At 32.8% G+C, this 18,361-nt stretch overlaps 3 protein-coding genes across 5 annotated transcripts in view; 1 reads left to right on the top strand and 2 right to left on the bottom strand.

Annotated features, from left to right (window-relative positions):
• Positions 1 to 6,899, bottom strand: part of LOC141397865 (sugar transporter SWEET1) — a 42,328-nt gene extending 35,429 nt beyond the window's left edge. The window contains exons 1-3 of one of the 3 annotated variants that reach the window (XM_073974685.1): positions 6,723 to 6,779; positions 6,604 to 6,628; positions 5,972 to 6,182 (exon numbers count right to left, since the gene is read on the bottom strand). In XM_073974685.1, the coding sequence (XP_073830786.1) occupies positions 5,972 to 6,141 (170 nt within the window). In that variant the 5' untranslated portion in view covers positions 6,142 to 6,182; positions 6,604 to 6,628; positions 6,723 to 6,779. Of the gene's footprint in view, positions 1 to 5,971; positions 6,183 to 6,603 lie in introns of all 3 variants that reach the window. The other 2 variants (XM_073974682.1, XM_073974683.1) reach the window with 2 other exon arrangements.
• A 7,499-nt stretch (positions 6,900 to 14,398) lies between these two features.
• LOC141400208 (uncharacterized) lies at positions 14,399 to 15,358 on the top strand. Its single transcript, XM_073979673.1, has 2 exons — positions 14,399 to 14,906; positions 14,981 to 15,358. Exons 1-2 carry the CDS (start codon positions 14,585 to 14,587, stop codon positions 15,211 to 15,213), a joined length of 555 nt encoding a protein of 184 aa, XP_073835774.1. The 5' UTR covers positions 14,399 to 14,584; the 3' UTR covers positions 15,214 to 15,358.
• Positions 15,359 to 15,702: 344 nt separating this feature from the next.
• LOC141400207 (DDB1- and CUL4-associated factor 13) lies at positions 15,703 to 17,542 on the bottom strand. The gene is made up of 3 exons (XM_073979672.1): positions 17,372 to 17,542; positions 16,428 to 17,142; positions 15,703 to 16,362 (listed from the first exon to the last, which is right to left on the bottom strand). The coding sequence occupies exons 1-3, from the start codon at positions 17,439 to 17,441 to the stop codon at positions 15,810 to 15,812; spliced, it is 1,338 nt and encodes a 445-aa protein (XP_073835773.1). The 5' UTR covers positions 17,442 to 17,542; the 3' UTR covers positions 15,703 to 15,809.
• Positions 17,543 to 18,361: the final 819 nt, after the last annotated feature.

Here is an 18,361-nt window from a genome sequence, read left to right as displayed (position 1 = left end):
ATTTTCTTGAAGAGCGAAATTATAGCTATCTTCTAAAAAAAATTCCAACAAAATCGGAGTGTGTTTAGTAGAGTTATTCAATGTTAGATTCATTTTATGCAAAAATAGCCCATTTAACCCACATGTATAATCGAATGCCCAACGGGAACGACCCAAACGAAAACTCTCCGATTTTTTTCAAGTTTTGTCCAAAGGTAGGGTTTGTTGCGCTGATTACGGAAATGTATAATTTTCAACGGTTGCGGATCCGGTTCGCCGGTTATTAGACCCGAAAGGCCAAATTTAAAAACCGGGTTAGACCCGGTTCTACTGAACCGATTACTGAAAAGTGGGTATCGTTTGAAAGCTTACGGAAGTATCTAACACATAGTGCCGTTACTTTAAGCGGTTCGCCTCATAATGTACTTACGCGGCCAATTTTTTATTTGACCTTTAGATCGAGATATCTCGAAAATGATCAGTCTTTTTTAAGAATCATGAAGACCAATCTTGTAGACAATTATTGAATCTACAACTTTTACTTTCGCGGGCTTTTGCTAAGTACTACTGTTTTTGAGAAAAATTAAAAAAACTGAATAATGCCTCCAAAAATGACCTTTGACCCCGAATAACTTGTTTTGCACACATGGGATCGATGGGGACTTTTAGGACGTTGCTTCTAATGGCCAACCCTAGCTCTCCACCAATATTCAGCTTTGTGGGAATTTTTGCTATTTCCCCCTTATACGCATGTCTATTTTGACCGGACTAAAAATCAAAAAAACGAAGTGACTCAAAGAAACAAATGGTGTTTTCGTCTTCCGTGGACTCCCACGAAACCGAATTTATGCATCAGAACACCTTCAAAATAGGTGCCACCGTGGTGCAATGGTATGCACGCCCGCCTTGCACGTATAAGGTCGGGGGTTCGATTCCCCGGCCAGGCAACATCAAACATTTTTCAACGGTGGCAAAATACCCCTCAGTAATGTTGGCGACATTTCCTGAGTATTTCAGCCTTGAAAAACTTCTCCACAAGTGGTGTCTTAAGACACGCCGTTCGGACTCGGCGATAAACAGTAGTTCCCATATCATTGAGCTAAATATGAATTGAATATTGAAAATACAGTATAATCACGATAATCCGGACATCGGCAAAACACATGGTGTCCGGATTATCGTAATTATACTGTATTTTCAATGTACATGTATATAATTATTGTAATTATTGTATCGTGATTATACTGTATTTTCAATGTACATGTATATATTAGGGTTATGACTTTTTGACATTTTTCCTCAAAAATGATTTCCTGTAGCAGGGATGAATGAACTTTTGCATAGTAAAAACTATGCTATCGTTTATTCCATTGAAATATAAAAAAAGTTCACGCACAAATCGATTTTAAAAAAATAATTTTTTGAAAAAATATATGAAATGAAAAAAATTTTTTTTTCAAAAAATTATTTTTTGTTGCACGAATGAATAAATATAAGCCTACTAATAACTATAATAACGTTTATTTCATTCAAATATTAAAAAAAGTCGCGAAAAAGTCACTTTGAAAAAATTTTAAATTTTTTGTTTTTTGTTAAAAAATTATATTTTTGAATAAAAGCGTTTACGACATTTTTACGATTCTCAGAATTGAAGAAAAATAGTGAGAAATAAATTTTATGTCATTTTAATTATCTCATGTGACTCTAAAGTTTATTTTCAATTATATATCTGTTTTCATTGACTTCAAAAAATTGTTCATAATTTTGATAAATTCAAATTTTAAAATCATTTTGTGCATGAGGTTTTTTCACCGAATCACCTTATAACTAAGATTTTATGTAATCTTATGGCAAAACTCATCACGCCATGATACAGGGATATGAGGTTGTAAAAAAGTCATAACCCTAGTATATATACATATAATTATTGTAACATAGCATTCTTTGTATAAAATTTGGTTTGTTCCAGTACTACAAGAATCTACTAATTTTTACTATTTTTCCCGATAACATAAAGGAAAATATGTTATCGTAGTAAAAAGTAGTAGTTTCTGGCAGGTTCTTGAACATAGCAATTATTTCAAACAACAATGTATTTTATATATGTACAATATTTATTTAACATTTTAGTGAAGATGCGAAATGATGTTGAAGATAGGGATACATTCCAGAGCACCAGTTTGGTTTTAAAAAATGGAGAATGCATTTGATTACACTGTGATACAAAAGTTGACAAAAACTTTTTGAAGGGGTAAAAAAAACAAAAACAAAAAAAAAACATTGTTCCACCACCATGTGTTTTGCCGATGTCTGGATTATCGAATTGTCCGGATTACCGAGTAGTCACAAAAATACAAAATTTAATATTTAAATCATTTCCTAAAAGCCTTTTATTGAAGAAAACATATTATTTTATATAAGAGAATTCATTTTTAATAAAAAAATGTGTAATTTATCTTAAATTTTATTTTAGACATAAAAAAACTACTATTTTGTATTCTGTATTCTGATTTCGATATAGTTTAACTTCATTTCAAGCTGAAAATACCTGTTTTAAGCCTAACGCATACATTTCTATTTTGACCATTATCTGTCTGATAACACTGTTCAACACGAATTTTGTTTCAACCGATTTTTTTTTCGTTTCTAACTGAAATCGGCGAGTTATTTTCAAATTCGGTCTCGGTTTTTCTCCGTCAGCTCTTGTTCTTATGATATAGCTCAAAATAGTTTTTTCTAGTTTTACCCAGAATTTCGTTATTTTCGGATACAAACAAATATTTTTTGTGGGTTTTGTCGACACTAGTACATCAAGGAGATGTTGTACGATCGATACCAAGAGTTTTTGAAATAATTATGGTGAAAATATATATAAAATATATAAAAAAAAAAAATATATATATATATATATATATATATATATATATATATATATATATGGGGAATTCCAAGTGAAATCGGACAGTTCGGAGAAAAGTAATTTTTGATTTCAATTGTTTTTGGTTCAATTAATGCTCCTAGCCAACAGAACATTTTAGTATTTTTTAAAATTTTTTTTTGACCAACGGTACAGAGATATCGCCTATTGAAATTATCACATTTTTAAAGAACTATGTCCAAATAAATACTCATAACTTCTTTAATATTGGTCCAAATGGGACCATCTTTTTTTTGAATTGTTTGTTTTTTCATCAGCTATCGAAGGAAATACTTAAAAGAGAAATGTACAGTGGGCTTCAATGCAATTTTCGGGATTTAATATTTAAAATCAATTTTTAAATATGATTGTACCCTTCGATTTTTTCAAAAAAAATTATATGTTAAACTACGTTCAATTACAAAAATTTTAAGCTCTAAATCGTAATGGGATGCGAATAAATACTATTTTTTCTGAATTTTTAAAATTTGTCGATACAATTTTTCCTTTATACCTTTGTCCGAAATTTGTATTTCCTGTATTTTTGAAGCTAAGAGTACATATTTATCATTATATGTTATATATTTATCATAAAAAATAGAAAAAAAATGCACAGTGGGCTTTAATGGAATTTTCGCTGATGCATTTTCAAAATCGAAAAATGACGCAGTTTTTAAGATGTTTGAGATAAATTCATAAATATAAAATCAAAACAAATATTTATAAATGAAACTTTTAATTTTTTTAATAAAATAATACATTTTAGACAAAGGTATAAAGGAAAAATTAAATTGACAAATTTTAAAAAATTCAGAAAAAATAGTATTTATTCGCATCCCATTACGATTTAGAGCTTAAAATTTTTGTAATTAAACGTAGTTTAACATATAATTTTTTTGAAAAAATCGAAGGGTACAATCATATTTAAAAATTGATTTTAAATATTAAATCCCGAAAATTGCATTGAAGCCCACTATAGCTCTGTTCCTTTACGTGTAAGAATGTTCAAATTTTACCACTTTTTACTCGAAAGGCGTTCCTTTACTTCACACACCATGCAATTCATATGGGAGTAGTTGTTGTTGTTGTAGCAGCATAAAAACCTACGTAGAAGCATAGGTTTGATGTTGGGTTGGCAGCACCAAACCTATGGTTTCGGGTCAATCCGGTACGAAAGAACCCGCTGCCGTGGGATTGATGGGAGTAATCTACAACTTTTACTACTTTTGCCGGTTTTACTATTTTCAAAAGGAAAGGAACAGACCCTATGTGTGTTCGTTTACTCTGCAATACAATGAAAAATAAGTTATAGTATGTTTATATATAACCGGATTTAGCAAACCGACTGGTTTGCAATTGTCAATTCCATTGCTTATATTTCAAATAAATCCTCACTAAGAAGGTTAACCCTGCAAAAGGCTATAATATAAACATGGCCTTAGTCGTTTACAAGAAGTTACTGGACTTGTACAATAGGGTTATAACTTTTTTGCAATTTTCGCAAATATCAAAAATACCACCGCATAGCCGTACAGAGCATGAAAAACTACTGTGAAATACGGTGTAATTTTTTCTCTATTGCGAAAAAAGTTTCCGCACCAAATGCATTGAAGTTCAATTATTATTTTATTTGTTATAATGACATACGTATACGCTTTTCGTATTAACTTATTACTAGTTTTAATTTAATTTAAAATCAATGTCCAACCATTCTGGACCAATTGGTTATCAAATCGCGATATTTCAGAGCATTTACTGAAATTTTTTCTTTCTTTATAAACTCGCGAATTATATGTTTATATTTATGTATATATTTATATTTATTTATGGTATCACAAAAACCATGGGACAAAGTCAATTCAGATATGATGATGATGATATTTATTTATCCTTCTAAAATTTGGTGGATTGCCGTAACAAATTTAAAAAAAAATTTCAGATTTTCATATTATTGTACAATATTATGTCATTTTTTTTAATTAAAAATATGTTCAAAAACTACAAAAAAGCATTGCCTCCATTATCCGGGAAAATCGATTATCCGTAATGCCTCCGGTCCCGACCATCACGGATAATCGAGGTCCGACTGTATTTGTTTTCTGTAAATATTTGTTCAAACAAAGTCCCAATTTACATTAGGCGAGTTTACTTGCGGCAATTGTCAGTTTGTTGGTGAGAGAGGGTGTTGAGAGGCAAAGGGTTACCATATGCCTCACCTCTCTCTCCATCAAACTGACAATTGCCGCAAGTAAACTCGCCTAATGTAAATTGGGACAAAGCAACTTTAAATTTTTAAATAGAAAAAATGTCAAAAGGGCTATAGTAATCGCAGTCGGTGCGGAAACTTTGTTATACCCCTATTGTACAAATTAAGCCTTAAACTAAACTAAAAACCTTATAACTTAATATTTAGTGGGTGGTTCACATTTACGAAATCCACTCGATTTCAACTGTCAATTCCTTTGCATATACATAAAATAAAAACTCATCTGAAATTCATTGGATTTCATTTGACGTTTAAGCCCTAAACACATCCAACGTTTGCGTAAAGTTTTGTTTGATTTCTGGTAGAAGAATAAAGAAAAATTAAAACTTGGCAGCACTTTGTCTTTTATTCATCTACCAGAAATGACACAAAATTTTACTCAAACGTTGGATGTGTTTAGGGCATTAAGGTGTGAACAGAATGAAATATGCCGCTTTTTTCACGCTCAGTTTCATGTAAAAGATTAAAGGTCAAGTACTACCTAATTCAAATGCTGCCTAATTCATTTGAATTAGGTAGTACTTGGTCTTTAGTCTTTTACATGAAACTGTCCGTGAAAAGCGACGTATTTTATTGTGTTTCTACCTTTAAGCAATGGAATTGACAGTTGAAATCGAGTGGATTTCGTAAATGTAAACTTACTATTAGGCTAAGGTTTTATTCTGTTTTGTGTACATACAGACATATGTATATTTCGATATGAGTTTGGCAAATTTCAATAGGAAATATTACGAAATTAGATCGAAGAGCCACAAAAATCAATGTAATAAAAAATAATAAAAAATTGCAACTCAATTTTCTATACTTACAAAACAATACCTCCTAGAAATGGATCTGGTGGATATGCATCACTGCTGCGTTTCTGACGAATATCGTTGAGTAGAAAAACACCGGATAAAAATTGCAGACATGTAACGGAACCTGCAAATTTGGCAATGTCATCACTGTATGGCGCCAATATATCACTTAGTACATCCATGTTGTTGTCGTTGTTGTTGCTGCCACAGTTGTACTATTAATCTGTAGGAGTAGGGAGTGGGGGACAAAAATGAAAAAGGCGAGAAAAAGACCAAAGGGGGGATGAGTTTTGGAGATAAAGAAAGAGCAACGAGTTTCTTATTTACAAAAACAATTTCAACACTTTCAAGTTTGTTATTGTTACTATACTGCTCTATTATATTCTCATAACTGAGAGCAAACAAAGTTTTTGGGGCGACGAGATGGAGCAATGTAAAGAGTTAAAAAGACAAGTTCAAGTTCACTGTAAAATACAATTTATTTTATCAAGTGGCCCAACACGAGTTTCTATCTTTTCATAATGGGGCACCATTGTTTTTGGTCCTTCAATTAAATTCTAATTGATTTTCATTTTGCCTCGATTTTTTTTTTGCACAAATTAAAAAAGCTCTACTGTTTAATTCACTTAAATCAATTGTCATACATTTTTTATCTCACACGCTATTGGCCTTTGCAAATAAAAAACACAACAAATTGCATAAAAAAATTAGTTATCCCCGTATAATGCAAAATAAATAAGAAAAACAAAACACACAACCGTACCGTTACGCACAAACGACGAGTAAATGAAACAATCTCTCTTGCGGTTCCGACAACAACTGTTCAAATTCTCGTGCTAATGTTTTGAATTTATTAAAGCTTCCCCAAATCTGCCCCCACTTCCGTCTTCCAATATTAAACCAGTGTTGACAATTCAATGAAAATGAAAATTGTCAATTCAAAGAATGTTTTGGTGATGCCAATATATTATGACAAAAATGGTTTCATTCAATAGCATGTCACAAGTCAGTAGTCACACGTGAAAAATTTGCGGTAAAGAAAATTGAGTTTTTTGGAGAGAGCGGAGGGGAAAGAGCCCATCCGTACTCGTTCGTCCCCGCTCTCACCTAAAAACTCAATTTTGACAATGACTACTGACCAATAAAGCGACTTTTATACCCCGTTTGCACTTAACCGGATTAACCTAGTCGATTTGGGCTTCGTATATCAATTCCATAGCGTAAACGTCAAATCGAAAAAATCAAATACGCAATAAAGAAGAAGAAACGTCAAATAAATCTTTATAAAGAAGGTTAACCCGGCAAAAAGTTCTGATGCAAACGCCATTTTAAGCTGAAAACACATCCAATATTTGACTTAATTTTTCATATCACTGACTTAATTTGTCATTTTCATACAATATTAAGGTCTGGCCCTGGATTCTTGTTCTATGAAAAATTCAAATGAAAAATATTTCCTTTATAATTTTTTTCATTTGACAGTTATTTCCTTTATAAAAGTTTTCATTTCACATTTTCATAGAAACAGAATTGACCCCCTGGTCTTGCTTACCTGTTTCATTTCTTACATAATAAAAACAAAAGAATAAAGAAGACCGAGCAAATTTCAAACTAGGTTGCCCTTTTCTTTTTTATTCTTTTATTTTTATTATGTCAGAAATGAAGCAGGCAAGCAAGATAAGCAGGCGAGGCTGCTTATATACCCAGGCCTTTTAAGGTAGAAACACAATGAAATACGCCGCTTTTTCACGCTCAGTTTCAAGTAATAGACTAAAGACCAAGTACTACCTAATTCAAATGAATTAGAGAGCATTTGAATTAGGTAGTACTTGGCCTTTAGTCCTTTACATGAAACTGAGCGTGAAAAGCGGCGTATTTCATCGTGTTTCTACATTAAAGGCCCAGGCCTTTAGTGCTCACTTGCTCAATATTTGTTTGATTTTAGTCGAAAAAAAACTACAAATATTGCGATTCCGCCATTTATTAATCTATTATTTACTTTTTGTGTTACATTTAAAACTTGTTCACTGCTTTCGACCCAACATACCAAATAAAAATAAAAAGCAATAGGACTTGAGAATAATATTGTTACAGAATTAGGTTTAACTAATCTCCGTGTAGACGTTGTTTTATTCCCCGATACGATTTGTACCAGATAAAACAGGGTTCGTTTTAGATTACGTTTCTACAATGCCTTATTTACTTTATTACACTTATTCAGAACCGACTGTTATAGCTAAGCACACAGCAAGTCTCTAGTTAGCACGCAGCTATTCTTTAACCGATCTGTTCAGTTCAACGCTTAAAACACAACTCACTCGTCATTGCCAGTTCCCCTGTATTTATATCCCAAAGTCTCCCTGTTCGAGAGTCCTCTAGAAAATGTCTGGCAACTCCTCGAATATGTACAACGAACACACAGACGCACATTCGCACTAAGCGAACAACCAGACAATGACGTAATTACAACAACAAATAAATGCAAGAAAAGAAGTAACAAACTAAACGATAATTACATGATTTTGGCAAAACAAACAAAAGAACATTAACAAAAGGTAATGTAACGACTAGAATGATGAAGAGAGTTCTACATGGTAGTTGTTGTTGCTTAAATAAAATAACTGCGTAATAAAACGTTACGTTACAATTCAAATTTTTAAATTAACGGAAATTAAACTAAACTTATATAACTTATACTATAACTTATAAAACTATAAGTTATAAAAATAGAAAATTCACAATCAATTTTTAACAATGCTTGAAAAACTATTACATGCACAAACTTTTCTTAAGTCTGCCTGAAAATAATTTTGTTAATTGACATTTCTTGATAAATTAGTTTTTGTAGAAACTTTTTTGTGATTTTTTAGTTTTTATGTAATTAAACGTATATCCGCGTTGTGTTAACAAATAAATATCCGTGTTGTGCTAAAATATAATTGCAATGCCAAAAAATATAAAAAGTGTTGAAAGACAAAAAAATCAATGTAGAAGTTCGGTTGAATTCTTAAAAACCAAACAAATTACGAATCCGAAGAAGTTTTCAGGATTGGTGACATAAATAGCGGTTGTGATGAAAGTAAAAGTGAATGCGAACAAAGTGAAAGTGATGAAAATTTGAATAATTATATAATTGACATTCATACATATGTTCCCATACACATCCTCTAATAGACACGGTAGATTTATCTGATATCAATCAGTGCACGCCGCTTCATATTGACTTAATTATAGGGGACCAACTTGTTATCGCTGAATCCGAACGGAGTGTTTTACGACACCACTTGTATACAAGTTTTTCATGGTTGATCAAGAAATGTCGTCTACGTTACGCTGAGGGATATTTTGCCACCGTTGGAGAGTATGATGTTTTTGCCCGACCTGAGAATCGAAACCGTGCATACAGAGTGCAAGGCGCACAACTATTGCACAAGAACGGCTATATAAAGTAAGTTCAATTTACAAAATTAACTGAAAAAATTATCACTAAATTTCTATTTTTCATAGATGCCGCAACTCCAACGACACATTCATTCAAGACGGTTATAAAGATGCGAAACAATTATAAAACCAAAAAATGTAACTGTAAATATATGGTCTGTTCCTTTACTTTTAAAAATGGTAACAGTGACAAAAAATGGTAAAAGTGGTGAACTGCTTCCATATAAATTGCGTGCTTTTTAAAGTAAAGGAACGCTTTGCAGGTTAAAAATGGTAAGAAATGGTAACCTCAGGTACGTAAAGGAACAGAGCAATAATTATTTTAACTATATCATAGATTGAAAACTTAAATCACTAATCAACTTAATTTAAATTAAAAAATAACAATGATAAAATACACTACACACTTTGTTAATTTATAACTAAATCTCAAAATATGAACTGAATTTATAAAATTTTATTAAAAAATATATGTAAGCTTGTTTTACTATTACAAGGGCGTGGTACAAATACACAGGTAGCCGCATCGGCAATTGTTGGTAACATAATGGTCTGTTCATTTACTTTTAAAAATGGTAACAGTGGCAGATAATGGTAAAAGTGGTAAACTGCTATCATATATGCTTTGTTCCAGAACTAAAAAGTTTTTACAATTTTAAGCACTTTTACACATTTTGCGTTCCCGTACACAAAATTTATATGAAAATCGTTAAAAATGGTAACCTCAGGCACGTAAAGGAACAGAGCATAAAGGGTTGTTTACACCATCTATCAATGTCGTATGAGATGTCAAATTTTCTACCTGCGAATGTTGTACACATGGTGTGACCACTATGAAAATTTTCATCTATCAAAATGATTTGGCAACTCATATGTAAATTTTTCATTTAGGGAGCGCTCTATTTGATACGGCATTCTTGTATGTAAACATAAATTTATCAGCTGTTTTCTGGCATTCTAAAAAAAAAGAAAAACAAAATCTTTTAAAAAATAAAATGGAAAGTTATGTATATTTAAATATTTAGAAAAGTAAACAAAGGATGTTTATAATGTAATTTTCAGATCGATTGGTCGAAAGAATCAGTCTTGGAAATTGCTTTGTGGCAAAAACATAAATGCCTCTATAACCACAAAAACCTATTCTACCACAACAAACATGCTAGATATTCATTTTCCTTCAACCAAAATTAAAATTTGCGCAAATTTGCAACTCAACAATAAATGTAAACAATGACAAAAACAGCTGTTTTTATATTTATAGGTTATGTCATACGAAAATAACACTTGTAGGTATGAACGCACAAATTGAAAGTTGTATGGATGACGTCAATTTTGACAAACATAGAGAATGTCGAATGGGTGAAAGAAATGGCAGCTCATATGACATTGATAGATGGTGTAAACAGCCCTTAAGATGTCAAAATTTGACATCAATTCAATGCAATGGACACATGATGTTGCCACCAGCTGGCTTGATAATGCTACCTGTATTATTGTACCATGTACAAGGGTTATGTCCAATTTACATTAGCAACTTTTTCGTCATTTAGAGCTGTTTCGTCATTTATTTGCTAAAACAGGCAACATTTTGCGTCATTTACCATACAAAAATAAATGACGATAGCTACGTCATTTATTCTAAACAACGCACGAAAACACCATACTTTTATACGCAACCCTTCTTTTTCGTCATAAACTACCAAAAAATGCAACTGTTTTATGATGTCTTTGTTTGTTTGTGTGTGTTGTAGAAAAACAAAAATACTCAAACGATGACAAAAGTGAAAATAAATGGTTGAAAAACTTGCAAAAATTATGTTTTTTTGTTTTTGGAATTAATTTAAGTTATTTGATACACATTTGTGTTGTGAAATTCCTATTTTTCTGAATAAGTATATTCTGTGCGTGTGTTTGTGTTATTGTGTATGTGCGATTGTGTGCGTAAGCAAATGACGCAAAAAAACAGATGTAAATACACTTCATTTGATTCTAGGATTTCGTAAAACGAAATCATTTAATATGCATATGTAAATTGGACTTTAAAGGCCTGCGTACATAAGCTGCTTTGCCTGATTGCCTTGCTTTGCTGCTTCAATAAAAAAATAAAAGAACAAAGAAGGTCGACATAATTTCCAACTGATGGCAACCCAGTTCGAAATTTCGTCTTTATTCTATTATTTTTATTACGTCAGAAATGAAGCAGGTAAGCAAGGCAATCAGGCAAAGTAGCTTATGTACGCAGGCCTTAAGGCTCTGCCTGATTGCCTTGCTTTCCTGCTTCATTTTTTGACATAATAAAAACAAAAGAATAAAGATGGCCGAGGAAATTTCGAACTGGGTTGCCCTTTTCTTTTTTATTCTTTTATCAGAAGTAAGCAAGGTAAGCAGGAAAGGCAGCCTATGTACGCAGGCCTTAAGCTTAACCCTGCGTTTACAAATGACAGGACAGTTGAGTACATGTATTGGTTGTCAAAATCCCAAAACTTGCCTTTGTAACGTAGGCGTCCAGACAACTGCAAAAACAGTTGTAAAATTATGAATGAAAATCATCGATTCCTTTTAGTTTTTCGTTCATATATTTTGTTTTTGTATATATTCTTTTGTTTTCAGGACATATAAATTATTATCTCACACATTTTTACAAAAAATGTCAAAATTTTGTTAACCCGGCTGTCTGTGAAAGTATGATGGACAGCTGGTAGCCAAACGACAAATGTATGTATGTGTTAGTAAATCATAGTTGTATTTGAAGACAAACTGTCTAGTGTAAACGCCTAGTAAGATAATATTAATTGCATAAGCTTGTTCTACAATTACAAGGGTAATGCTTATGCCAAGTTTACACTTGCGCTCCAAAATCCACTGGATTTCACGAAATCCTGAAATACACCCCGGTGTTTACACTTATTTTTTGTTGATTTCAAACATATCACAATGATCAAGGTAGATGCATATGCGCAGCTGATCGAACATTAATTTTCAAAACAAGTTATTGTAAATTGTATTAGTCATCAAAAATATACGACAATATATAACTTTACAACTTTATTTCGAAAATTATCGTAAAATTATCTATATATCGTATTAATTGTGTATGGTTCCAACAAATGGAAAAATAAAAAATGATTTTATCGTTGAAGCATCATAATAAATTTTGATCGATAACAGTTGTGTTCTTCTCCAGATTTCTGCCATACAATTTTGGCCTAGTAGAAACTAGCAGCAAGCATGATCATGGTATGATTGCTGATACGTTGATTTTGACATTTATGCTGGAGTTTTTGCAATTTCCGTCATTTTTCCGTTCCCGGAATTTTTAATAAATTTTTGACAATTCGCTTTTTTCTAACATTACCATTAAAAAAGTACGGAAACACAATGAAAAATAGCATTTAAGAAAAGTAATTTAATATTTTATTCACATTGTTTACAAATTTTGATACTAAAATTTTTTGTTGCAGCAATTGACCATCTACCTTGTTTATTGCGATACGTGAAAAGTGTTGCAACTTTAGGTACTTTTTTAGGCAAACACAGGGTTGTATATCATGTGTACTGTGATTTCGATGTTGATTTCGCTGAAATCACGAAATGAGATGATTTCATTTTTGTATGGGAAATCATGATAAATTTTGCATGATTCCGCGCGAAATCACGAAACGCCTTCGAAATCACGAAACGATGCCGAATGTAAACCAGACATTAGTTTACATTTGGAGTCGTTTCGTGATTTCGAAGGCGTTTCGTGATTTCGCGCGGAATCAAGCAAAATTTATCATGATTTCGCATACAAAAATGAAATCATCTCATTTCGTGATTTCAGCGAAATCAACATCGAAATCACAGTACATATGATATACAACCCTGTTTTTGCCTAAAAAAGTACCAAAAGATGCAACACCTTTCACGTATCACAATAAACAAGGTAGATGGTCAATTGCTGCAACAAAAATTTTTAATATCAAAATTTGTAAACAATGTGAAAAAATATTAAATTACTTTGTTACAATGCTATTTTTCATTGTGTTCCCGTACTTTTTTAATCGTAATGTTAGAAAAAAGAGCGAATTGTCAAAAATTGCTTCCCCATACAAATTTCTTAAAAAAAATAAGGGAACGGAAAAATGACGGAAATTGCAAAAACTCCAGCATAAATGTCAAAATCAACGTATCAGCTATCATATTAGATGTCAATGAACATGCTTGCTGCTAGTTTCTTCTAGGCCAAAATTGTATGGCAGAAAACAGGAGAAGAGGGTGTTATTCGGCGCTATTTTAGTTTAAAGAGAAGTGCAGGTCTTGCTAGATTTCGGAGTACGGGAACACATTTTTAGCACTAAACGGGAAAACTACTGCAAGTACTAATATTGTGCAGGTTCTGAGCACAACTTTTATCTATCAAATTTATTATAACGAAGTCTCAACGATAAAATCATTTTTTTTATTATTTTTTCATTTGTTTGTACTATACACAATTAATACGATATATAGATAATTTTACTATAATTTTCCAAATAAAGTTGTAAAGTTCTATATTGTCGTATATTGTTGATGATTAATTCAATTTACAACAACTTGTTTTGAAAATTAATTTTCGATCAGCTGCGCATATGCATCTACCTTGATCATTGTGATATGTTTGAAATCAACAAAAAATAAGTGTAAACACCGGGGTGTATTTCAGGATTTCGTGAAATTCAGTGGATTTTGGAGCGCAAGTGTAAACTTGACATAAGCTTATAAACAAGGGTTCCGTTTCGATTTTTCTACAATTATGACATAAGCTTTTAACAACTGATTTCTCAAGTCTTTTATAAGCTTAAGGCTTATGTTGGTAAGCTTATTATAATATAATTCTCAAGCTTTTTTGGTATGTTGGGGATATAGTTTTTCTTTCATGTATTGGCGCCAATGTTTTTTAATTCATTTATATTTTGTAAAGATTAACAACAAAGTATACATTTTGTAAGTGTGTACCACACTTCACTAGTTTCAGCAGTCATCTCTGAACTACCCTGTAGTTAGAAACATTACAACACTGGCATTTTCTTATTTGTAATTTATTCTGTCAAATTGTGAGTTTGACATATTCAAAATAAAGGGACGCGCTTGACTTTTCAAAAATCAAAAAACGACGAAAAATAAACAACAATTTGTAATAAAAAAATACATAAATAAAATATAATGCCATCGCGAATGCCAATGGAACGAAGAAGTGTAGCAACACGGAGCATTGTTCGTGGAACTTTAGGAGATGCAAGTGATGACGAAAGTGTTAGTTCCCCAGGAAGATTTTCTTCACATATAATTAATCCTTATCAAGTGCCACCCTCAACAAGCCAACAAGCGAAAGATCGAGGTGACTTAACACTAAGAGATACACAAAACCAGCCGACAAATAGGACACAAAGTGTACTCCGAGGGGCGGCAAAACGTAAACAAAAATCCTATCGTCAAAGGAATTTGGCCGATTTAAGAAAAATGATCAAATTACAAAAGGATACAAGTAAGTTGGTCATAAAGTGTAAGCTGTCAGTTGTTGAAGAATCTAATTAGTGTGCCTTGTTTATTTATGTTTAGAATTGCAAATACCCCGTGCACCATTTGCCAGATTGGTTCGAGAAATAACAACCGAAGTGAGTCGAGATGTTACCCATTACACATCCACCGCATTAGAGGCCATACAAGAGGCAACCGAAATGTTTTTGACACAGGTACTTCAGGATGCCTATATGTTAACATTACACCGTCGTTGTGTTACACTATCAATATCTGATATGGTGTTGATACGCAGTTTAAAATTTAATTTGTAGTTGGTATATGTTACTTTGTAATTATTAGATTAAGCCAATGTACATATGTTATGTATGGGAATTTCGTATTAAAATTAATATAGTTTTTAGAGTAGATGTCTCCTCATTGCAATCTCATATACTTATGGGTCACTATTTTTTTATGTTTTAATTATATTGGTAATTGTTCTTTAATCGCCAATAAACGAAATGCTTCGATTTATTGAGGTAAGATTCGTATTGTTTAAAAATGAATTATTATAAATTTATTTTTTAGCTTATAGTTTTTTCTTGAATTTTACTTGATGACCCATTTTTTGCTTTTAGTTCATACAAAGTAAAATATTAAAAAATAAATGAAACACGATTCAATATTAAAAAAAAAATACTTATTATCAATAAATTATTTAAAGTCTGGAACTTTGAGGCTGGAAGTCTTTAGAGATATGAGCAAAAATTATCTAGGCCCACCTCGGAAACACAATCACTTCGAACAATTCCACAACAATGTTTGGTATCAATTTTAATTTATTTCAATAATTAATTCTAAAAGAACATACTTAATCTAACTCTCGCTTTATGTAAAAACAAAAAACGCCCACCCCACTTCTTATTCCCTAAACTTCTTCCTTTAATACAGCCTTCTTCTTTTCGGCAACAAATGGCACCGTACCAGGTTTCGAATGATTACGAACATTAGCCTCCTTACGCAACTCCTTATCCTTGACGGCACGCATTTTCTTCTGTGAATTCAATACATGACGCGGTACTTGACGATGTCTAGCGATACGTTTAATTTGTGGATGGGCAGCATATTTCTCCTTAAGTGCTTCTTGATAATTAAAGGCAACACGTTCACGTGGTCGTATAACACCCAATTTTTCCGATGCCTTAGCTTTCCACATACGTATGTTCATTTCATCGGATCCCGTAAAGACGTAACGATTATCCAAGGACCATGCAACACAGACAATATGTTGCATACGTTTTGTGTGATAAATATCCCGAGAATGACTTTGATGGACATTGTAGATGCGTACGGTTTTATCATAACTGCCGGAGACAAATTCCTTGCCAGTGGGGGAGTAATCAACATCGGTGACTGCCGAAACGTGATCGAAATGGATTTTCAGGGGATTTCTTAATTGACGAGTATCAAATGTGTATAAGCTGTAATGGACAAAATCCCGTTTAAAAATTACTTATTAGGATAACTCCTCACACTTTTCACTTACTTGCAATCTTCATTGGCCACTGTAAAATTGAATGCCTCCATGGGATTCCATGCCAATTTATTACTCTTCATAGTCATTACCATCTTCCTCAGGGGATTAGCTTCACGTTGATCATAGAAAATAATCGAGCGATCACTACCACAACAGGCCAATACCGAAGTCTCAACAGGATTAAAGGCCACATCATGTAACGTATCAACACCCCATTTTAGATTTTTCAATGGATCATTTCTACTCTCATCCCAAATGGAACAGTATTCACCACAAGTAGCAAATTTCGGCTCTTTACGATGATGGGTAATACCCGTAATCATGGTTCGACTGAGTATTGTGTTTATCGGTTCTTCATCTTCACCCACATCGGGTGCATTTGAATTCCAGACCTTAATGTTTTTATCATCACCCACAGTGAAGAAACGTTCACCGGATACATCATAACAGATGCCACGCACAAAACCTTCATGAGCCACAAAACTACGTATACTTTCCCGATTGGCCAAATCCCAGACTCGCACCTCACCGTCATAGGCACCACTAGTTAAGGTTGACAATCTCTTAGGATGTTTACCAAAGCATGAAACACCATCACGATGACCGCTTAAGTTGCCAACAAATGGCTTGGCAAATACCCTTTCCAACTTGGTTGCGTTCAAGGCTCGCACATATTCACGGGCCGATTCCATTGGATGCAAAGCAGGATCGTAATTACGTGGTACTATAAATGAAGGTATAAATATGAGTAATTTAGGGATCAAGACGGGAATACGAGCGCACACTCGATTTTTTTGACATTTTTACCACAGGTAGGTCTCGTCGTCCTTAACACAAAAATATATATACCATCTCTGGGAAGTCCTACTTCCATACTTCCCGAGATCGGGTGTGCGCTCGTAATCCCGACGTATGCCTAATTTTGTTGCTTTTAGGTAGGCTTGTGGACTTACATTTGTGGTGTTCATGTTTCGTTTCACGGACATACTCGTCCGGATTTCGGCTTATCATTTTTACCTTCATTTTTATGCGACTTATTTAGAATAAAGATCCAAAATACCTCTCTCACACGTGTATTTGTAAATAAACCGTCCAAATGTTTGACATTTTACATTCGAAGTGCTGCTATAGTTGCCACATTGGTCGCTACAACGATTTAGTTTGAACACAATCGTGTCATTGGCGGTTCGTTTGTCGACAAATAAGGGCACAAACTCTAAAGCCACATTGTGAAACGTTCACAGCTTTTGGGAAAGCGCGGAGGTGAAGGAGCTCCTTCATCTTCGCTCTCGCCGAAAAGCAATGAAAGTTTCAACGCATGGCTTTAGAGAAACTCAAACAGCTAGTCGTTTGTTATGCTTTGTTTCTGTACTTTTTCGAAATGCCTGTTCCGGAATCTGCAAGAATCTACACATTTTTATTACGATAAAAATTTTTCATCCATGCTATACAAAAAAATTTAAAAATTAGAAGATTCTAATACCCCGTTTATATATAACCGGATTTAACAAACCGACTGGGTTGTAAATGTCAATTCCATTGCTTATATTAGCTGTGTTCCTTTACTAACCCGAGGTCACCATTTTTACCATTTGTTGCCATTTTTAACGCTTTCCTTAACCCCGAAAAAATGGCAGAATGGATTTTTCGACTTTTGTTTAACGATTATTTCACAATGAAGAAGAAAATGGACGAAAAATAGAAGAAAAAATCGAACGCTGACAAAACTAAATTAAAAACTGTGAAATAAAAGACGAAAATTGATTTTTTATGTTTCTTTTTGACATTGCTGCCAGATCTACCATTTTTGCGTTTCATTACCTTTCTGGTAAAAATGTTCATGAGAGAGCAATTTGGACACTTTTCTCTTTTACCACTCATATGCTAAGTTTACATTTACGAAATCCACTCGATTTGAACTGTCAAATCCATAGGTTAAACGT

This window comes from Musca autumnalis, unplaced genomic scaffold (assembly GCF_047663935.1).
Source record: "Musca autumnalis isolate F117 unplaced genomic scaffold, ASM4766393v1 scaffold_3, whole genome shotgun sequence".
Taxonomy (NCBI): Eukaryota; Metazoa; Arthropoda; class Insecta; order Diptera; family Muscidae; genus Musca; species Musca autumnalis.
The sequence above is the reverse complement of the archived record's forward strand: the minus strand, read 5'-3'. Positions and strand labels throughout refer to the sequence as shown.

Coding starts and splice junctions, on each gene's coding strand:
- LOC141400208 (XM_073979673.1), top strand. CDS start 14,585: ATGCCATCGCGAATGCCAATGGAACGAAGAAGTGTAGCAACACGGAGC. Junction 14,907..14,980: donor CAAATTACAAAAGGATACAA/GTAAGTTGGTCA, acceptor ATTTATGTTTAG/AATTGCAAATACCCCGTGCA.
- LOC141400207 (XM_073979672.1), bottom strand. CDS start 17,441: ATGAAGGTAAAAATGATAAGCCGAAATCCGGACGAGTATGTCCGTGAA. Junction 17,143..17,371: donor GAAACATGAACACCACAAAT/GTAAGTCCACAA, acceptor CTTCATTTATAG/TACCACGTAATTACGATCCT. Junction 16,363..16,427: donor GTGGCCAATGAAGATTGCAA/GTAAGTGAAAAG, acceptor TGTCCATTACAG/CTTATACACATTTGATACTC.